This window comes from Bactrocera dorsalis, chromosome 2 (genome assembly GCF_023373825.1).
Source record: "Bactrocera dorsalis isolate Fly_Bdor chromosome 2, ASM2337382v1, whole genome shotgun sequence".
Lineage (NCBI taxonomy): Eukaryota > Metazoa > Arthropoda > Insecta > Diptera > Tephritidae > Bactrocera > Bactrocera dorsalis.
In genome coordinates, this window is record NC_064304.1 from 89,809,735 (window position 1) to 89,831,483 (window position 21,749).

The window sequence follows — 21,749 nt, forward strand, 5'->3', positions numbered from 1 at the left end:
TAGCTAATAAAAATCTTTTTTTCACGAAAAAATTAACACAAATAACAAACGTAATCTTCAATTCATCAAACCGATCCTGACCCCTGCTTATCAATAAATTTCAATTGGACTGAACGGAAAATTTAGACTATTTCATAATAAAGCGCGCTTCCTATCTCAACCATATAGCATATGACTTCAGTTCAAATCTTCTCTTTGTCTCTACATATGCCTTATAATTATTTTTGACTTTCACTCGATGGTATCTTTATGAAAATATTTTTGAAAATTTTGCATTAAGCAGTTTCTTTGAAAATAAATCCGTTTTACTCTCTTTTTGAAATTTCTGATTGCCAGCAATTTCTTTAGATGTATTAACAGAGTGCATATAGAGCAGAAGTAATACATATTAGCCTCCAAAGGTAACCGAAGCCAATCAGAATCATTCTACGTTGGATACAGCAACATACGAGATATCATAAAAATTGCGAAATATCGCCTAACAAACAAATACGTTCATACAATCTATATGTGTTTATGCAAAAAAGATGTCAACAACGAAGTTGTTAGTAAGACGTACTCGCCTGAGGCATGACAGGGCGTATGAGTGATAAGCCTTTTGCAAAAACACTTACACACATGTAAAGGTGTGCACGTTCATGCAAGCGTTGCGTAAACAGTCACCGGGAGGAATGTATAAATGCAAAAATCCCTGCACAAAAACGTTAAGAACGGAAATGCAAATGTTGAAGTTAAAAAAAAAAAAATTAAAAAGACTGAATTCACGCCGCCTTTGTGACAACACCTGAAGCAGTTGTTCGCCTCGGCTGCTATTGACATGCTGCACCTGCTGGAGAGTGAACAGTCAATGTGCAGGCGACCGTATGATACGTATAAAGTCTAGCATGACAGACACCATGTTGCCGTGTTTGTACTGCCTTACGTTGCCCAGAAGCATGCATTGATATCCTGAGGGCGTACTTCGGCAGCGCTGACTGTAGGCAGTTGCCTTTGTTATGTGTACCTTAAAATGCATATTCTGTTATCACTTAAAGTCGCGCATTTCAAGTGCATGCAACATGGTTGGGCATAAAATAGCAATTTGACGTGAGCATTACACAAATGGCAAAGGAATTTTTCAAGGTATGGGATTTTAATATTTGCTTTTTGTACTTATGTATACAAGTATATATATTTACATTACTTTGGATTAATAACAAATCATAATTATATTTATACTCTTTCTTTCCTAAGGAAAAGTCAGATAAAGCGGTCAAAAAAGCTATACTCCCGACCTTTGGCCCTTCAAAATGCGGATTCCATGGAAAATACAGTCAACGTGCAGATTGAGGTTGGCCTTAAAGGCAAGTCTTATAACTCTCCACATACAAAAAGGAATTATTTTTATACAATCGTTCTGACACAAGTCTCACTTCTACATATATGTATGCCGATATTAAATTTATTTCGCTCACACCGGATGACTCGTTGAACTTGCAACTATCTCATTCGTATGAATACATTTGGTTTCTTTCCGTTCAAAAATATTTTTTTCTGTTGTAAATATTCGCGAACTTCTCATTTTTCTGTTCATGGCCGGAATCATATACACGTGGCATATTTGTAAAATATTTATTTACTTTTATTATGTGTAAAGCCGTAATAGGGCAACGTTTATGCCTCTTCATGGTTATAGTTTTAAATGTGCGTTTACGCTTTTATGGCACGTCTGCTGAATTTAAAGTATGCAATTTGAACTAAATAAAGGTGAATTTGTACACTGGAAGAAACGAAGAGCATATTCGAGATTATAAAGTCAACTTGCGCAAATGGAAGTGGCAATATAAGTTGGTTGGTGAATTTAAATAGCTGGTATTTTGTGCTTTTTCGAAACGAAATTTTGGTTTACTCATAATAAATTGATCTTTAAATAGGAGGGAATTGTTTCATTATTTATATATAGGAAGAAATTATTTCTCTGATCCCTACTCATGTAATAGAAAAGGACCTCTAAATTTCATTGAAAAATATATAAATAAAGTTGTAAATCATAAATTTGTATGTAATATCTATAATGATTATACTGCCGATTAATGATTTTACTTATGTATGAAATTTCTTACGCTCAAAACCCGCTAAAAATTGTTTTGAAAATATACCTAAACAAACTTCATTGTTTCTGCGCTTTAAAATCTCTTTTCGCCGTGTATATACGAATGTAGCAACAGGTGCATTGAATTAAAGTTATGTGTGATTATTATTGGCTGTTTATTAAAATTAGCTTAACATAATGCTAATATGGTTCAATAACAGTTTCTTTTATTTTTGTTAGAAATTGACACGGGTGTATTGAAGAGGGCAAAAATCTGTCGTTGAATACGAGTGCACTCATGACCTTGGGTTCCATTTAACATAATCCAAACGATTGGGCTAGACAAGAGCACTTAAATTTTAGCACATATTTTGTCAATCTCTATTAAGTACACTTAGGTGGCTGAATGAGTTATATATTTACATATTATGACACTTAAAATATCTGATTGAGTATGATTCACGTAGATATATGGAAATTTTATAAAACTGGTAACTTTTTTTATCGCTAAACACTGAACAATTTCTAACGTATTGATTTAACGTTTTGCACACACCCTTTTCTACCCAAAAGTCTGCTATTTTGTCAGAATCGCCAATATCGGAACTGTATAGGATATAGCTGTCAAACAAACTAATCAATCAAGAGCAAGTGCGGAACACATTTTGATTTGACGAGATATCTTCCTGCAATTTTTCATAAATGATTGTCCAAGTCAAAGCTATAGTCTCCGAATAATGTTTTCACATCCGAGCGCTAATTATAAAGTTCTTTAGACAGAGAGCTTCTTAAAAGATCATTTTCCATATTATGTGACCCTAAATTTTACTTGAAGTTATCAAACATCGTGGCTACAAGAAACTAGCAAAACAGTTTTCTTTGGATGAGTAATATTCTCCTCAAAATTTATAAATTTTGTCTAACATTTTTCCATAACAACTTTCATATAAAGCTTGTAAACGCAAAAAATTTAACCCTTCAAGTACTCAGCTACACTTACAGAATCCGGCAGTTTAATGCAACTCGTTCACAGCGCTCAACACATTAAAAGTTCATAAATGCATCTGCAGCAGAATTTGTGAAAAAACTTCAACGAAATTTGTTTGCAAACTTACATATTTTTGAGTACAGAGTATATACAGGTTTTTTGTTTATCCTTTAGAGTTTCCCAATTGTCAAATTACAGTTTTATAGCATGTAAACGATTTTTTGAAATTGTTTCAGTTGAGTTAAGCAAGCAATTTTTACGAGTTTCTAATAATTTTTTATTTTTTTTTTTTATTTTAAATGTTTCGTAGAAATTGTTTTGGTCCAGCATGCATTTTTTCAAACTGAGCTGCCAAGCGAGGCCGTTTTTGTTAAGCATTAAGAATGTGCCACTAAAATAAAGTGGAACTTCCTGAAAAAGTCCTTGCAAAGTTTGAGACAGATTATTGGTATAATGGCTGATCAGATCGGACTACTAGAGTATATAGCTGTCAAACAAACTAACCGAATAATATCAAAATGAAAATCTTCTTATACCTTTCAATACTATAAAAATGCACCTGTGAGGGATATTATAGAAAGCTGAAATAAACGTTATTCCTTGTTTTGTATCTATATGAGACTAGCCTATAACTGACTAAAATCTCACAATTAACAACTATAAATACGTTAACATTAAAAGTTATATGGCTGTGCTTGCGTGGCTTACTAGTTGCACGGTATTTCACAATCAGTTGATTTTCCTGCTGGGTATATGGATGCATGTAAATACGAGCGAGTATCTGAATGTGTTTTGCATAGTTTTTTCTCCATTATTCAATACTTTTGTGCATTTTATTTATTTTGCTACCAAAGATGCATGCATTGAGTTGGAATACTTGCACGGTAAATATTTTTCATGACAATATTTTGATGAATAAAATTGAAGATTTCTAAATCAGCAAATATGTGAATATTTACAACAAAGGAATATAAGCTACACGTTTGCGCTTCATGTGATTATTTCTGGAATAATACTATTATAATTCTAAAAATATTCATACATGTTTATATCTACTTACGATTTAAGCTGTATAATTTCACTTACCTACAAGTTACAAGGTTATTCCTCACCTCCAATAACTCACTTATTTCTACTGCTTAGGCTACCTGGACATTATTGCACTGGAAGTATTCCTTTGGAAACGTTCATCTGCACTTACAATACTTAAAATTCAAAAGTTGGTGTTTAATGGCTATTTCTGTAGAGTTGAATTACTTTCGAGTTTTCAAAAATATGTAGTAAAGTAATATTTTTCTGTTTATATTACATAACTCCCCAACTATTTACTTCGGCTTTCAACATTTTATTGCTTGTTACAAGTTGTTGTTGTTGGTAATATTTGCCTAACTGTAGTTGTCAACTTGCAGCTTAAAACTTTTGCAAAAAGTTTTCTTTAAATATTTCTCCATGCACAAAACCTTACAGCAACACAATCAAATCAGGAGCGTGTGTGTGGCAAAATAACAGAAATTATTTCGAAAGTTGTCATGCAAATTCTCACTGCACTTTTTCAAATTACGGTGCGGCAGTGATGTAACGACAATGCAGCAATGTCGAAGGATTACATACGTGTATTTTATATATACGAGTATGCGTTTATATATTTTATTGTATGTATGTTCGTTGCAGCCTTATATTATTGTCATGTGCTAAGTAACAACAGCTCTCGCTCTGCTTCCTCGACTTCAAACTTCTTTGTTACGTATATATGTACGTATCTCTTTATTTTATTACATTCTCAGTTTTTTTGTGGTATTCCATATCGCATCTAACGAAATAATCTGCTTAAAGTGACTACAATTTTAATTAGTTTACCTGAACAATGATGAGCGAACTTTTTAATTTGACATTTTTTGTGCAAGAATTTCGCACGTTATATACTTGCAGCAAAGTCTCTGTGGTCATAAGTTTATGGTGAAACATAGCTTTTCTATTAAACTTAAAGTTTCCTAAATACAAATTTAAAAAATGAACTCAGTTTGTGCTATTACCAAGGTGATAAAATGGAATTTTTGGATAGCTGCGGCATTTTAGGTAGAATAAATTTAGTACAAGTTCTATGTTGTTGTAAATGAGTTTCAAGGTATACTTCATTGTTAGTAAAATATTAAGACTAATTATTTGTTTTTTGCTGGAAAATATTACGATTTTTGCTTAGGGATGTTGCTAGAATATACCCATTTATTCTGATGTGAGTCCCCGGTCATCGCGAAACAACCTAAACCCAGAACTGTATGGCTTAGAAATAATGTGAAAGAGATGCTGGAAGCTCTTAATATTTCTTTATAAACTTCCCAATTTTATATCTTTAAATTCTTACAGATCAGAGGTATTTTATTGCATCGCTTTGACTTTAGATGCATATTTCTCAGAATTGTTTACTCTACAAAAGTGTCCCATGCAACAAAGTTGTAACTTACACCGGCTAGGTAGTACGGGGCTCTAAACCTGATTTTTCCATGGAATTCGCATATTTTTGTATATATCTCGTAAATGACAAGAGCTAAAAAATGTTTATCAGAAGCTTGTGGGAAATTTTATTTGCTACAGAAAAGGTCAGGGGTCAAAATCGCTGTCATTAATACTTCTCGTGATATTAAGATTTTTAAGTAAAGCTTTATAGTATTTTCATAGATGGTATGTAATAAAAAATCTATATTCCATTAAAATTGTATAACCACTGTAATATGTAATTAGAATTATTGTAACTATAATTTCAGCTAACTTATTAGTATTTTTCTAATAACTTTTTTTATACCCAAGAGTTTGAACTTAAAAATTTAACTATAATATAACTGTCTCTTGCCATTTTGTCCATTTTTTTTCTCTAAGCGCACTTTATGAAAGTTTCATTAATCTTCTTCAATGCGTCTAAAGAATATTATAAACACAATTGAGGTTTTGTACACTTGCTGCTCTGGATTAGAAATTATTTTTTAAAGCACGCTAAAACGCGTTGTACTTTTGTTTAATTAATTATAAGTTTGACACCTGCTAAACCTGCATCAAAAAATCCAAATGACTTTCTCTTATTTCTGTGCGTAAAGCGGCATACATTTTTGTGCGTAAGCCCGGTTCATTATCCATTAAATGTAAGCTTTGCACGTGGATACAAAGGAAATTTCCAATAAACCCTTTCTTTTTCGTTTATATTTTGGATGATCCTTCTGGAATATTATCTTAATGAATAATCAAGTCATAAGTGAAGTGCTTCGACTTCTAAATTTCCTCTAAAGCGCTCTTTCGAAATTGGAAACATATTTACATAAGTGCGGTGAAGAAGAAACGCACTGAAAGTGCCAACAATGCTTATAAAAATAACTGTGAATTTCAAGTATTTATGATTTTCAACAAGGGACAGTAATATTTCTAAGATATTTTCTGCAGTTAGAAGCAAAAAATTTAAATATTTTACATTTCTACGCGAAGGCACTTCTTCATTTATTCCTTTGCAAATATTTGATCCCGCGCCACGGTGTAGCCCCAGCACTGTATTCCCTTAGCTTAACGCTTATTTAGCAGTGAGGCATTTCCAAATATTTTCTACATTTCTGTGAAGATATTTCAAGTTATAGTAAAGTGGGTATTAAATAATTTCATTGCTGTTGTTAGAGTGCAAAAGTAAAATATACAAAAAATAAATCAAGCAAATACCCGCTGTCATGTTTGCAAGTGGATTAGCATCGTCTATTGTTGCCACCTAGCCACTTTTGCCTAGCGGGCCTGTCTTACGCACCAAAAAGCAGTTATGCATGTAATCAAGCCTCTAAAATTGAGAAAAGAAGACAAGTGAACGAATTATTATTTCTCTTTAAAATGGTCAGGGAACTGATAAATTTTCGCAAATTATTCCTAATTATAATGAAGAGTTCCGAGACAGCAGCAAATTCGCGTCTATCCTTATACTTGAGCTTTATTGGACGAGCCTCTTGGAAAGACTTTGAGTAGATTATTTATTACAGATTTCTGAGTTGGTATGATCAATTTTCGAAAGATGGCGCCACTTCTGTAAGTTGAGTCTAAAAGTATTTTGGCTAACTCAATCCAAAAAATATATCACTGAACGAATACAACAAGAGCGCGAAACAAGGCTAATTTGATCCGCAGTTTCAACTTGCCCTTTGGGTGAACTTTTCTTTAATTTCTAATCTTCTGCTCTATCACCCTAAATATTATTTTTGATTCCCTGAAAATTAAAGAAATAACATTTTTTTCTTTTGAAGGGTCTAATTTTTACTTTCACCAACAATATCCAGTTGATATATCATTTCGTTATGGCTTCCTTTGTTCATCGGCAAAGAGCCTAGTAAGCTTTATTGCGTTCGTTTTCTGTTCGCTCGTTTATTATTGTTATTTTATTTTATTTTGCTGTGGCAAAGGTTTGTTCATGTTTTTACGTTTGCTGCATTAATGCAGACATTAAGCGTTATCTGTTTCAGGGTTTATGCTTTCTAAGCGCTAAAGTGTATTTGATTTACATTTTCATAGCCACTTACAACTATATATTTTATGTTCAGACAAAGACAGTCAAGCGAAATCGTACAGGCCAATATAAATTTGTTTACTTGTTTTTCTTTTAATCTGTCCTTTGCTTGCTTCCCTCTTCGCAATGTTCGCTTCGGTTTTTTTTGCGATTCTTTGTGATTCCCAGCGGATTGATATGGGCCCATCGGCTGTACAATCTTAGTTGTTTCGGATAATTTATTTTGACATTGAAGACACATAAATAATGATTTATGGTTATGCGTGCAAAAAAAAAGCAAAGAAAATGGCGCAAATAGATGAAGTGCGCAAAAAGCAAGGAAATAACAAAGCTAAATGAAGAAATTGGACTAAATTAGATTTAGGTTTGACTTAACGTTTGGTATTTTGAGGTTAGCAGAACAAGGTTGCCGATATATCTTGCCGAATTGACAAAAATTATGGGATTTTTTTCAGCATATTTTTTTTCAAACGAAATTGACTATTTTGTTGCACTTCTTTATTCTTTTCGTTTTTGTTAAAATTTTCCAATTATTTTCTTTAGAGAGTTAAGCAAAACTTGAAAAATAAAATACATATTTAATAAAATATATATGTGTGGTATTTATTAATGGTGAAATTTATTAAAGTTTAGCTTATAAGCATATACTTATATACGAGTAACTGAACGTTTCAAATATAATTATTGCAAAATTATTCTGATTTCATTTGCGACCTAATATCACTCATACGCTCCGTATATCATCCGCAACTGTTCCATTTAAAATGAAAAATAAATTGACTGCGGTTTTGATCACTAAGAATTGTGTGCATTGATTACCACAGTCATATTTGTGAATTCATGTTAGAGTTAAACCAAATTTTCAAATCTTTAATATCCTTTAATACTTCCTCTCAAAGTTTTTCTTTAGAACAGGCGAAATTTGAACATTCATACTGTTTAAAATTTCATCAAATTTATGTCAAAGGTGCATAGCTCAAGTTGCCCAAAAATTTTTGGTTTGTTTAGAAGCTACCTTAAAGAGGGAGATACGAGGTTTGACAATTTAGTAATGAGACTGTTTTTATTGCCGAGCTTGTGGTAAACCTGTGACCTTGAAATACATATGTACCATCGCTCTAGCTTGTTTAGTTCGCTTGCTGCGTCAAGTTGAGTAGACGTGTGTTTGTAGTGCTCGTCACGAAAATGGAAAAACGAAATCAAGAGCAACGCGTCGCTATAAAATTATGCGCCAGATTGGGCGAAAATCTTTCCAATATGACCCGGAAACCAAACGCCAAGGCTCACAATGGTTGTATCCGCGCGCCCCCCGCCCGAAAAAAGCTCGCATGATCAAGTGGAAGGTGAAAACGATGATTATTGCCTTTTTTGATAGCCGATAGACGATTCCTCCACAAAGAATTCGTTCCACCGGAAAAAACTGTGAATCAAGTCTAATATTGCCAAGTACTCGAAAGATTGCGAAAAGGATTCAACAGAGTGCGCCCAGACATCGCTCGTAACTGGATCCTTCATCACGACAACGCGCCGCGCCACACCGCCTTCAGCGTGTCTCAGTATTTGGCCTCTAAAGGGATTGCCGTGTTGCAACAGCCGCCTTATTCGCTCGACATGTCACGCTGTGACGGTTTTTTGTTTACTAAAATAAAATCGGGGGTCAAAGGAACCCATTTTGAGTCGATTACGGACATCCCAGTCGAAGCGTTCCAGAAATGTTACGAAGCATGGAAAACGCGCTGGAATCACTGTATAGCTAGTCCCAAGGGGACTACTTTGAAGGGGATGGCAGAGTTGTAGAATAATTTTGAAATATACGGTTTTTATGGAATCAGTTTCATTACTTAATTGTCATACCTCGTAGCTCTATAATTTTCAAAAAATTAAAAAAAAAAATTGTTTCACTCTAATCAATTAAAAAACTATACAAAAATATAGTCCCGAAGTTTTATTGGTTTACTCCGAACATTTTCGAAGAAATAAATCCCAGATCACTTCGTGAGGGGTTTTCCGCGAAAAGCGGAATTTTGACAGTTGTTTAACAATTTTGATGTCGAAAAACACAGGTAATAATGGCAATTTTTACAAAATTCAGGCCTACATCCCAAAGTTTTCGAAATTCTCAATACTCTTCTACTATGCACTTGATAAAAGCTTCCTGATTAGAAAAAATTACTTTTGCCAATCGATGGGATCGTTGATATTTTCGCCATTTTGCCTTTTTACATGAAATAATTTTTATTTTGTAGTTCAAAAACACCTCTTACTATATATGCAAAAAATCTAATATGATCTGGTTTTATTCTTCTATAATAAAATTTGAAAACATATCTTTCTTGATGGCACTAAAGGCAACTGTATTTGTAGATATGCCAAACAAACGTATACATTTATACTCAATAATACTTTTCATATGCACTCTACAAGTATGCAAAAATATATACAAACCTTAAAGGCAAAGTATTCCGATGTGCCTTAAAAATTTTATTTATTTGTTTGATAAAATTTTGCAAATTTTCGCTCGAAAATAAATATTAACAACTCGGTGTACAGTACTTTGCAATTAAATTTCAAAAATACTTGTATTTCGAAATTCCCAAATGCAGCAATGGGTCTGTGTTGCATATCAGGCCTGCGTGCAGTTACACACACATGCCGCTTTTTAAACAAATACAGAAGTTGTGCAAAACTTTGGTTATAACTTACATGCCTCCAATGTTCAACAACTTGTTCGTACCCCACCACGCACATACACCATGCCTGTACAAACAACTGTATGGTACACACACACATATGAGCGTACGTGGAGCTCTTGTGCGCCCATGAAGGACATTAGGAACAACGACACTGCGGTGGCAAATGTGTAACAAAAGCAAACTTACACTGATTTCCCACGCCGATAAACCTTATCACTTTGCAATTTTTGTTTGTACTCAATGTTTTTCTTGTGCCTCATACGCTGCCATGAATTCGCTGCAACATATGCACGCCCATGTATATATGTTGCACACATACACACATACGAATGTATGAACTTTAATGTGCGCTATCAGTGCGTCTTTTCAAACTTATTGAAGTGTAACTAAAGTGCCTGCTTCGTAGTCGAAAATGACTGCGAAGAAGTGCAAAGACGCTCATGCATGTGTGTGTGTGAATGTGGTGCTGCCAATATTTCAGTGTTCTAGTTTCTCAACTACGCACATACTTACTCTCAATCTAGAACGTTATGTTTATAAATTTGCCTTTTTGTTCGTGTTCAACACTGCACATATACAATAGCCTCTTCTTTCCACTTGCTGAATTTGCCACATTTTTGCTTGCTTTCTTTTTGGCTGCATATTTTTTTCACTCATTAGTAACACAATTGCTTTCATTATCGTGTCTGTTTGTTGTTGTTCTTCTATTCGTTTAACACACACATTTTTGTTTTTATTGAATTTTGCTTTTTCGTTGTTCTTTTCCATTTGCCCAGTCGGCTCAAGTCAAAGTTTTGCGAAAGTTTGCCACTTTCTGTTTGCTTTTATTTGCATTGTCTTTGGCCTTTTTGTGCTACAAACTTTCCCTGAGTATTCGATAATTTTTGTACTTTTGGGTAAAGGCAACTCGAAATTTAGTAAATATGTCGATATACATATATAGCTAAATATTTGCAATATTCGCAAGCGGTGGCGTTGAATATTTGCACAACTGTTTTTGAAAAATAATATTCACCAAGAATTTTTTTCATCGAAGATTTTACGTTTATAGGTTTAGTTCAAAAAGTTTATTAAAGGCAAATAAAATCAAAAAAGTATTATCGATAAATTGAAAAGTAAATAATTCAAGTTTTTCCAAATAAACGGTAAGAAAATATTCTCATTTACTCATTTTCATAATCTTTGCAAAAAACTTAGTTGAATTCTCACAGCTTCATTGAAATTTTAACGAAGAAAGTGAGTGCGAATTTTATGAATGGTGCAAAACTTAGATAACGCTTTCCAGAGCAACAATTTAAGAGAATATAGCATATGTAGTTTCTTCGATTAATATAAGAACGAATTTATCCACTATCATAAGAGGTTGGATGGCGGTTTTAGCTTTTTTGGGTTAAAAACGGGGTAAAAAAGACTGTACATGTTCAATTTGTACCCACTTAGACATGTTTCGTTTCATTTTGCTCAGAATGACTAATTCCGCTTTAGCGGCTTATGAACCGATTTCTTCTCCGAGCTCCAAGGCATTCTTTGTGATCCTTGCATGTTTCTACTTCACTATGAATTTCTATATACAGCGAAGACCTCTACCGAAAAAGATTATAGCTAACCACGAATTCTGAGTTTTGCAGTTTGCATCACTTATTCCATTTAAAACTTTTAATGATAAATTAAAATATTACAATACGAGTCATTAAATTATCCGACGCTGTCAGCAGCCGTAATTTATTACTAATTGACTCAGAAACCTTGATATTGTGTATCCATATTTTTTTTTTTTTTTTTGTGTTTTGAATATACATGTACTGTTTTAGACCACAACTCGGATTATTCTAATATGTATGCTAATAAAACAAGAAGAGGGAGTTAAAAAGTTAATTAAAACAGCGGTTTGATGCAAATCTGCCAGATAAGATTATTAATTATAATTGAAAAATTGTATTTGTGTTGCATAATAAGGCAACTGGAATGGCAGGGTGAGTCGAAAAGCGAATCGAGCCGCGAAACAGTTATAAATCAAACCACAATCAACGATTGAAATAAACTTTATATTTTCTAACCCATTTGTCACAAGCAAATTTCTTTTAATAAATCCTTTAGAAGTCATTTACTTATACAAGTGGCCTTTGAACCACCCCTTATGCCAAGATGCTCCCTCCACTTAGTATACTGAAATGAGCTGTTACATTGCGAGCAACACTCCGACTAATTTTCTTTTTCCCCACAATTGAGACCGGCCACTCTCTTCACGACAGTTCACGTTCCACTGCCTACCTGCACTTCTCGCTGTCAGCTTTTCCTTCTGCTGGTCTATTATTTATTTAGATATTTTAAATGAATTTCATTTAGGTGTGTGCGTGCAAGAGCGCTTGTTGGATTTACATTTTTCAAATAAAGGTGATGCCGTGTCATTTTTTCGAAATTCTTTTAATTTATTTACGCAACGCGACCCTCCTCTAGCATTTGCATTCGCTCATCTCAGTTCATCAAGGATTTTTCTGCTTATATATACGTATATATACAATAGATATGTATATTATATAGTATGTATACATATATAGTGCTTATTTGTTATTATAAGGCAGCAAATAGCATAAAATATGCAAAGGACACACTCGGAATTTTTCTGGTTCTGACTGTCACCGCAAATTGCGGTCAAATTTAATTAGAATTTTAATTTATTGGTACTAGATAAAATTTAAAAAATAAATTAAAACGGCAAGGTAAATATTAATTTATTTATGTGAGAAAAAAAAACGTTTCACAAGAAAAATGATTTGAGGAATATAGGGCAGTTTGATGATTTAAAAGCACGTACTTATTTCTTTGAACATTGGTATTGCCCTGACTTCAGTCGAAATTTTCTGAACGGTGTGGAAGGATAATCAAATTATCGATTAAGCGTAATTACAACTAGCTCTACTTCTTTAAATTTCAATTTAATTACAATTACTAATAATTTTATCAGCCACTTCTAGGCCACGCTATGTCAAAAGTAAAAAAAAGCTTTAAATGAAAGGTGAGGTAATACTATTTTTTTCATAAAGCCATAACTATATTCACCTATTACTTCTTTAACTGAAAGTGAATATATTGATTTTTATACTCCTACAACATGTTTCTACAATCCTTAGGGCTGCAAGGAATTTTCCAATTCTTTATAAAACCGCCCCAGTGATAGCACATCAGCGAATCCTCCCTTTAACTACCAGGCTTTCTAAATATAAGAAAAAAATTCTTATTTGGGAAACATACAATCTAATCGGGTCAGTGGAGATGCCAAAGTGTCTCTAACTAGTTAATGACTGAGCCGAAATCTTCACAAATACTGAGCTATAGTTATTCCGACAAACACAATTAAATAATCGATGTAACGACTATTGATAAATACTGAATTCATTTTGGCGCTTACTTTTTTGTCTACAAGTTTAAAAAAATAGTAAAAATGAATTGTAAAGGCTCAAATGAAACAAGCTTAAGACAAAATACACTCTTTTACTGTCTTTAATTACTTTACTTGCTTCACTTGCAGTTGACTATTTTATAAAGTAACCCGAATGTAGAAAAATGAAAAATGAGACGTCAATTTAAATATGCCAATTTCGTTGATATTCCTAGCATGAATTCCTGGCAGTAAAATGAACTAGAAAATTTATATACAAACGCACGAACATAACGGTATTGAAGGGTTGGCTGAATGTGCGCCGAAACAAGGGCCAAGCGATAAGCGAAAGTAGAACAGACAGCAGTGAGAAACATATTGACAACAAATGGGTTGGTGTAAATAGTCCAGGCCACGAAGAGTTTATAAAGGATGGCCGATGAAAATAATGTAGCTATTAATGAGGTTATCAAAAATGGTTGGCGGGCTTAAGTTAAATGATGTGGCTGACGGTTAACTTGACCCTTACTGCAAAATAAACTGGGATCGAGGTAACTTTTCCCTGCTTTTCCTGGTGTTAAAAAAATGTGGAATTTGGAAGGATTCATAATATGCGAATGAAATTGCCGCTCATATAAGTGACGGGCGAAGTAATGGGTCGCCGGATTTGTAATTCAGACTAGACTACCGCGATGAAACCACACAGCTGTTGCAAAAAGTCCTTTACAGTGCTCAGTTGAGAGTTAAATACATCCGCATGATTGGATGCAATGTTGAAATGTGAAAGATGTACGTCAAATGTTTCGAGGCGAAAAGGAAATATCAAAAATGTTTTTTTTACGTCAATTATTGTAGTCATAACCTTCCAAATTTTCGAATAAACGTGGAATTTTACGGTTCAATTTGCTCGAAAATTCTAGAAAATAAAAGTTTTAAGTCACAAATTAATGTGGCTCATTAATTTTGACGGCTTTCAATTGCTATTTTAATTTTATTTATGTAAACAACAATATAAACTGAGACTGCGGTCTCAAGTTTAATAAAAAACCAGAAAAAACTTGATCTAAAAAGAAATAGATTATAAATAATGAAGAAGGTTTATTCCAACTATTTTTTATGTGCAGACACCAAACTAAAAGCCAAAGGGATTAAAGCACAAATGAAGTGCCGAAAGTTTGAAGTGCCCAAGAACGCTGGTCATATGAAGGGGAAAAATATTGCAAACATTTCAATAAGTGAACCTTTCCAGCTGTGCTTTCATTTGATTCTCTTTATCATTGTGATTGTTATTTTATCTACTGAAAACTTTTTTTGGGTGAGATGCCCACTTTTTTACCTAACCCTGAGTAAGTGGCATAATGGGTGATGAAGCTCGCAAAACATCTTACTACACAATTTTGTACTCCCTTACCGCCTTCACTTTTGCTTCGTCCAATGAATACATCGCACCCGCAAACGGGTTTTTCCCACAAACTTATAAAAAATACACCCATTTCTTTCACGCCTTTTTATTAATGTGTAAAATAAGCAAATACTTTGCATTGCTGCGGCGGACCGAATCCTTTTTTGCGCCCATAACTCCAGTTGCCATTTTGACCGCCGCCAGTTGGTAGCCGACAGCTGCCAATTCTGACAAACGGACGGTGTTATTTCGTTAAACAGTCCCTTGAGAAATTCACACAAATCGATGCAGAATTTTACAAATTTAACTAATCCCATGAACATATACACTCACACATGGTTCCAATAGCCAAGTGGGTTCTTACAAAACAGTTATACTATATATAAGTATCTAAGTAAGTCTATATATATTTGCAGAGCACTCACCTTGTATGGGCACGTAAATATTCAAATATAGGCAATCTTCCGATTGATTTTGCAGATACGGCAATAGACGCTTCAAATACTCCAGCCGTCCTTTGGGCATACGCTCTAAAGCGGCTGTCTCGTTGGCGATGTCGGGTAGGCGTTGCGGACAAACCGGACTAAATCTATATGCCAGAATGAAAAGAAAAGAAAAAAAGTTGACATCGATGTACATATATCTATTATATTTAGTAGCACAGTATGTATGTATGTGTGAAATGAAAGAGTTGAAGATGGCTTTGCAAAGCACATTTTGACAAATGTAAGAATAAAGATTGTTTTAAGATGCTATTTTTCATTTTGCTTGAAAAATTGGGTTTAATATAATTTAGAGAAATCTTTTATATAGAAAAATAAATGTATTTGTTATTCGATTTTTAAATAAATTATCTGATATTATGTTATTGTGTAACACTAGCTTTTATAGAATGTAGAACAGGAGTTCTCTCAGAGTTCGACAAAACATTAAATGACCACAGAGTAAGTACTAAGCATGTGCTTGCTCCAAAAACTAATATTGAACCATATTTTTACAAAATTAACGAAACAAGAAAATCAAGTCAAAATCGATTGCAGCGGATTATAAAAGTAAATGTGAAAACAATATATCCCATAAGCCTGGCACACTAAAAAGCCAGGTTTATATACATATGTAATTGTTTGAACAACAAAAAGTTATATTAAACATTGCATTGTGGTATTAAGTAATTTAACGTTTCATATTTCCTTACTTTCTAGCATTTGCTTTACAATTGGTTAAGAGTTTTCCCGTTAGAAAAATGAATCTATGGTACATACATTTAACTCAACTCGAGTTTTATAATGCTACAGAAACCTCAATAGCAATTAAGTGAAGAAGATCTTATTTCCTATAATTTTTTTTAAATCAAACATTCAAAGTCATTTCAGCTTCTTCATGTCACTATATATATATATTGTACATTGATTTCTTTTGAATTTAAACGGAAAACTTTTAAACTTTTCTTTTGCACTTTCGTTGCAATTTCCCGAAAGGCCGTTATTTCCATAAAATGCCGCCATTTCACTTTTAACTTTGCATTTAATGTCATTACATAATTTTCAATAGCGCTTGACACGCGTAATCTTTTCTGTAAGCAAGCAAATAATAAGTTCTAAATAAAAAGAAGATGAAGAGAGAAAAGAATTGCAAGCCTGTCAGAAAGACAATAACTTGGGACAGTTCATTGTACTATAGGTGTGAAGGCAGGCTCGCTCCTCTCTTACCACGTTAAAGTTAAATAAAGTTTTTTTTTTGTTTTTTCTTAGAAGAATGCATAAAATTTTATATTGCTGAGAGACACGACAAATATTTTCTGACTTAATTTGAAATTTTGGCACGCGGTTTTATAAATATTTTGCCGTTAAAGACTTTAAACTGAATATGTTCAGTAGTCATATATCAAATACTCTTCCATTTGGTCAACTGCCTAAAATTATACTTAAAATCGCGAAAATCGTGAAGATTTCCAGAAAGAAATAATTAAGACCTCCTTGTAAAAATACACCAATAATTTTTAAATTACAGAGACAAGTAAAATAAAAGAGACTGTTAAGGACTAAAGACCATGTTAAGATAGAATTGGTTTGCATCTGTACCATTGTGTCCCTCGAAAGCATTGGAGATAATATTTTTTATAATGATCCATCAAATCTAGAAGCAGCTTATATCTTCCAACCTTAGTTATGCCTTCCTGTAGGAATTGGGTTTTCCATAAAGCACTTTTCAACTGAGTGCTCAACAGGCTATTTGTCTATTAATGAAATAATAAAAGTAAATTTCATCTTAATAGTAAACTATAGACTATACATAATCAAGCAAAACAAATCTCACTGAATGAAATAATGAAATAAAAAAGTAAATTATGACAATTTCTTTTGGAGTCGCCATCTTTTATTCTTCTATAATGGCTGAATGTTTTTGAAAACAGTCTAATAGTCAGTAAGTGTGAGAAAAATATTTTATAATAATATTTTTTCCTTAAAAAATTCTTCTTTAACGAATTTAATAACAATTTCTTTAACCGTTTAAGAAGTAAAATAATGTGTGATATTTGACTAATGCAAGGTAGCGTTTTGAAAATTCCTGCTAGCTACTTTTAAAGTGTATTCACCTTGTCATTTATGTTGCCTTTCCGCATAGCCTATGTTATTTTAACCCTTAAATTATTCAAAGCATATAACATTATTCAGTATAAACAATTTCATTTGACTCGATGTAATTTTAATAAAAACAGCGAACTCTTTAAGGCGGACTATGAAATTACACTCTAATAAAATCCAAAGTAGCTCACGCTTTGCCAGTTAATGGGTTTATGTGCTCGTCACACCAGTTAAGTGCCGACACCCGCAACAACAACAACATTTACTGGAGCAATAGCATAACGAGTAACCACAATTCACATAGCAACAAAAATTTCTTGCAACTCAAACAACGTAAAACGTACATATTAAAGTTGAAGTCAAGAACTCAGCAAGATAGAAACTAAGTGCTGGTTGATGGCAACGCTGTTTCAGCGAAAATGAAATGAAAAATTTTCCAACATTAAAATCTTAATTTCACTTTTTTTACAGTATCTACGGTGAGTGCTTTGCGCTATGCCACAGAGTGGCTGACAGTGTAGGAGGAAGTGGCAGCACTCACTTTGCAAGCGCCATTATTAAAAAGGCACACAAAGCAACGCACCAGCTAAGAGAAAAGTATATATATGCCTATGTATGTGTGTGTATATATGTATATACCAACATTAGAGCGAAGAAATAAATATTAAACCACTTTAAGGCACAAGCGGAGGCGACATCGCTTGTGAATTTGATTGGTTGAGAGGTACAGAGATGCTTAGATAACATGCGGAGAGTGCTAAAACACAGATCGGAGGAGTTGTGAGGAGTAATAAACGTTAATCTTTAATCACAAAGTTTTCATGGACTCCGGAATTAAAGACATTTGTGGCACTTTAAAAGTACATGTCCCAGTTAGGAGCTTGCTGATAGGAGAGCATCTCATCGTAGATGATATTCTGTCTGTTTCAGCAAACATATAACAAAGCCTTCCTGAACGTCCAGTCCTGACTTGGCAACCGAATGAGCGTGTACAACAGTGTTTTTGAAGTTATACTTCTTAAACGAGTTCGGAAAAGGTTGCGATAATTGTTTAACGCTTACATATTTGCGCTAGCTTGTCGGCGAAGATGTTCGAGCAGCAAGGGAAGCGATGATAATCGGCGATCCTTTGTTAGTTTCTTTCGGCACAGCTCGGAAAATTCTACCAGCAACAAAATGTTGTAATACTTATGCTATTGTTGTGTTTTTGTAGAACAATGTTTCAATTTTTTGGTTGGTGACATCATTCACATGTGTGCGCATATGTATGTTTTGTATGCTTGTACATTATTTTTCTTTCGTTTTCTGTTTCATTTCTGCGAGTTCTCAACTATGTTGTGTGACTTTTTGGTGGAAATACTCTGCGTTAGCCGTTGAAAAGTTAAGACTTGACAGGATCATTTCTGTAGAACAGTGTTTATTTACTAATTAATTCGTGTTCTATATAATATTGACGTACTATTTGTAGTATTAGTACACAGTGAATAGTGATTCAAACAAACAGATAAAATAAGTGACAGTGATAATACGCATAACACAGCGATTCCGAGGTTAAGTGATGGTAAGTTTCTGTTGAATATTTCAATTGTCCGTGAAGGAAATCAGAGTGAGAAAAGGAGAATTGGAAATGATAGCTGGCAGTCAATCGAGGAAGAGGAAAACAGCTGCAGAAAATCAGAGAGATTACCGAGCGTGTAAAAAGATTCAACGTCTGCTGTTCACAAATTAGAAAAATATCCTATTTTGGAGTGGTTAGGTGGTCATGTTATACGACATACAAATTATAATATGACAACCCAATTCGAAGAGTACAAAAAGAGAGATGGTTACGCTGCATATTCCCTTCCGCAACGAAGAGACAGATACTACTTTCCGAGTCAAACATTCTTTTCATTTAGACTTTGCTTTATAAAATGTGCATAATAAATTCATAAAATCTAAATTTAAGTTTTTTCTAGTTTTCTTTCATACAAAATGATATGCATTTCTTGGAATAGCACTAAGAAGTATAACTTCTTCCACGCGTAAGGTCTCCCACGCACCTGTTTTTTTTTCTACATGGTCCTCTCCTTAGTAATCTAGAAAAACCTTTGCGCTTGCTTAAACAATGGTGTGTCAACCAACAAAAAGCTATCTGAAAAGTTGGTATAATTCCAAAATCTTACCTACCTAAAGCCGTGTAGCGTAATCCAAACTTAAACTTATACCAGCTTTTGTTGTAAAATCACTTATTGGAAAAAATCATGGATCTCTTTTCACTAAATTTTATGAATGCATATATCCTCTAACGAAACAGAAATCCATATAGAACTATACGTGTGAAAAATGTCTGGTATTTAACGTTATAATACTTCGTGCGTTTGACTTAAGTCAGCTAAGGCATTCAAATTTCTCAGCGCACAAATTCATTCAACGCCACACAGTCTCCGTAATCTCTCATTTTAAGTCTGTCTGCTTGGCAGCTACAAAGGTGGAAGAGCAACCACCATTGTGTAGGTCGCATCGTATATTTATATATGTTTAGTGTCGACAGTAACATAATCTCCAAATGAGTATCGTAGTGAATCTTATGAAGGTGTGTATGTGTGTGTATACACACCTTTCAAGTTTGCCACACTCATTTTGTAATTGAGATGCCTAATGCTGCGTATAATCCACATCAGAGTTAGGAGCATACTTGGAAGCAACCTAAATGGGGAAGCAAGATTAAGTATGAAAAGCTTTTTATTTATAACGCTATTAGTTCCACTGTCACTGCCAATTTTACTACGAATGTTGCCTTTGAAGGAACTTGAGTGAAAAGTTCTGATATTTATATGGTATACACGTCAATCTGAAGCTGTTTAGCTTGGCAATGCATAGAAAAGCTCATATGTGTCTCTAACAGAAACAAATTGGTTTAGGTAGCGGATAACAACAGCATTACTGTCATACGAAAAATTTGCCTTTTTGCCTAAAATCTAAGAGGTAGGGCTAACTTCGGGTTAAATTGATACCTTGGCCTACGGAATACAAGAAACATGAACTTGCAAAATACCTTTTCATTATTTAATGACGGCTTGACACTAACTTGAAAAGTAAAATACCATTCAACACGTGTCTTTCTCGCCTTTGCACCTTTGAAGCTTTTGGAACTGTTTAAGTATTGACGAAACGCAACAAAGAAAAAATTAATTGGGAATGATATTGAATGCTTATTTGTATTCAAAACGCTACTAAGTTTATTCTTAGTTCTCTGAAGCGCTGGCAGTTATTGTGACCTCCAAAGTTTCTATTTGGAGCCTTATACTAAATTAACATGCTTCGATCTCCGATTAAAATTAGTAGTAGTAGTATTATTAACTTCCTTAGCGGCACTCATCATGTACCAGTTTGAGTTAATACGCCCTTTTTTTTAGTAGTTAGGAAGATTCAGAGTATTTTTTTAATACACAAAAACAGAATCCAAATCATTTTCACATTACATACATTTTCTCTGATTCTTTTTATTTATATGCCAAATTGCCCTTTTTTAAGCTTTCTGTATGTTCTTTGTATAACAGCTATGAGAAAGTGATCTGAGTGTTTGCTCTTAGTCTTTTCACTAAAAAAAATATTAAAAAGTCTCTCTCCTTGTTGTACTGTGAAACACTCACACTTTTTTGACATTTTTTTGATATTAAAGAACATTTTACAAGCAGCAGAAGCATATTTAAAAGCGATCGATCCCAATCTCTCACTCGGCTTATGTTATAAAATACTTCAGAGTCGATTGCGTTGAAATTGCTCAATTATTTATATTTAAGCATATAACAAAATTTACTGCGGGTATTAACTGTAATTACAGTTAGAATATAACAAACAACACCCACAGCCGATAAATCTGCACAGTTTTATTTACAAATAAAATTACACACGGGCATACCTCTAAGGATATTCGCCTGTATAAATGTGTGGGTGCGCCTGTATGTGCATGCAAGTGGTGAGATATCCGCTACCTCTTCCTAGCGCTTGTACATAAATAAATTCGAAAGCATAATGACAATTTTTGCATAAACACATGCATAAAAGCACACATACATTCATATATGTACACCGATATATTTACCACAATTGTGGTGTGTGTT

At 33.7% G+C, this 21,749-nt stretch overlaps 1 protein-coding gene across 1 annotated transcript in view; it reads right to left on the reverse strand.

Annotated features, from left to right (window-relative positions):
* The window catches only part of LOC105230335 (neuroligin-4, Y-linked), a 123,736-nt gene that overhangs the window by 34,622 nt on the left and 67,365 nt on the right, over positions 1-21,749 (reverse strand). The window contains exon 4 of the mRNA XM_011211035.4: positions 15,484-15,647. Within this exon, the coding sequence (XP_011209337.3) occupies positions 15,484-15,647 (164 nt within the window). The remainder of the gene's footprint in view (positions 1-15,483; positions 15,648-21,749) is intronic.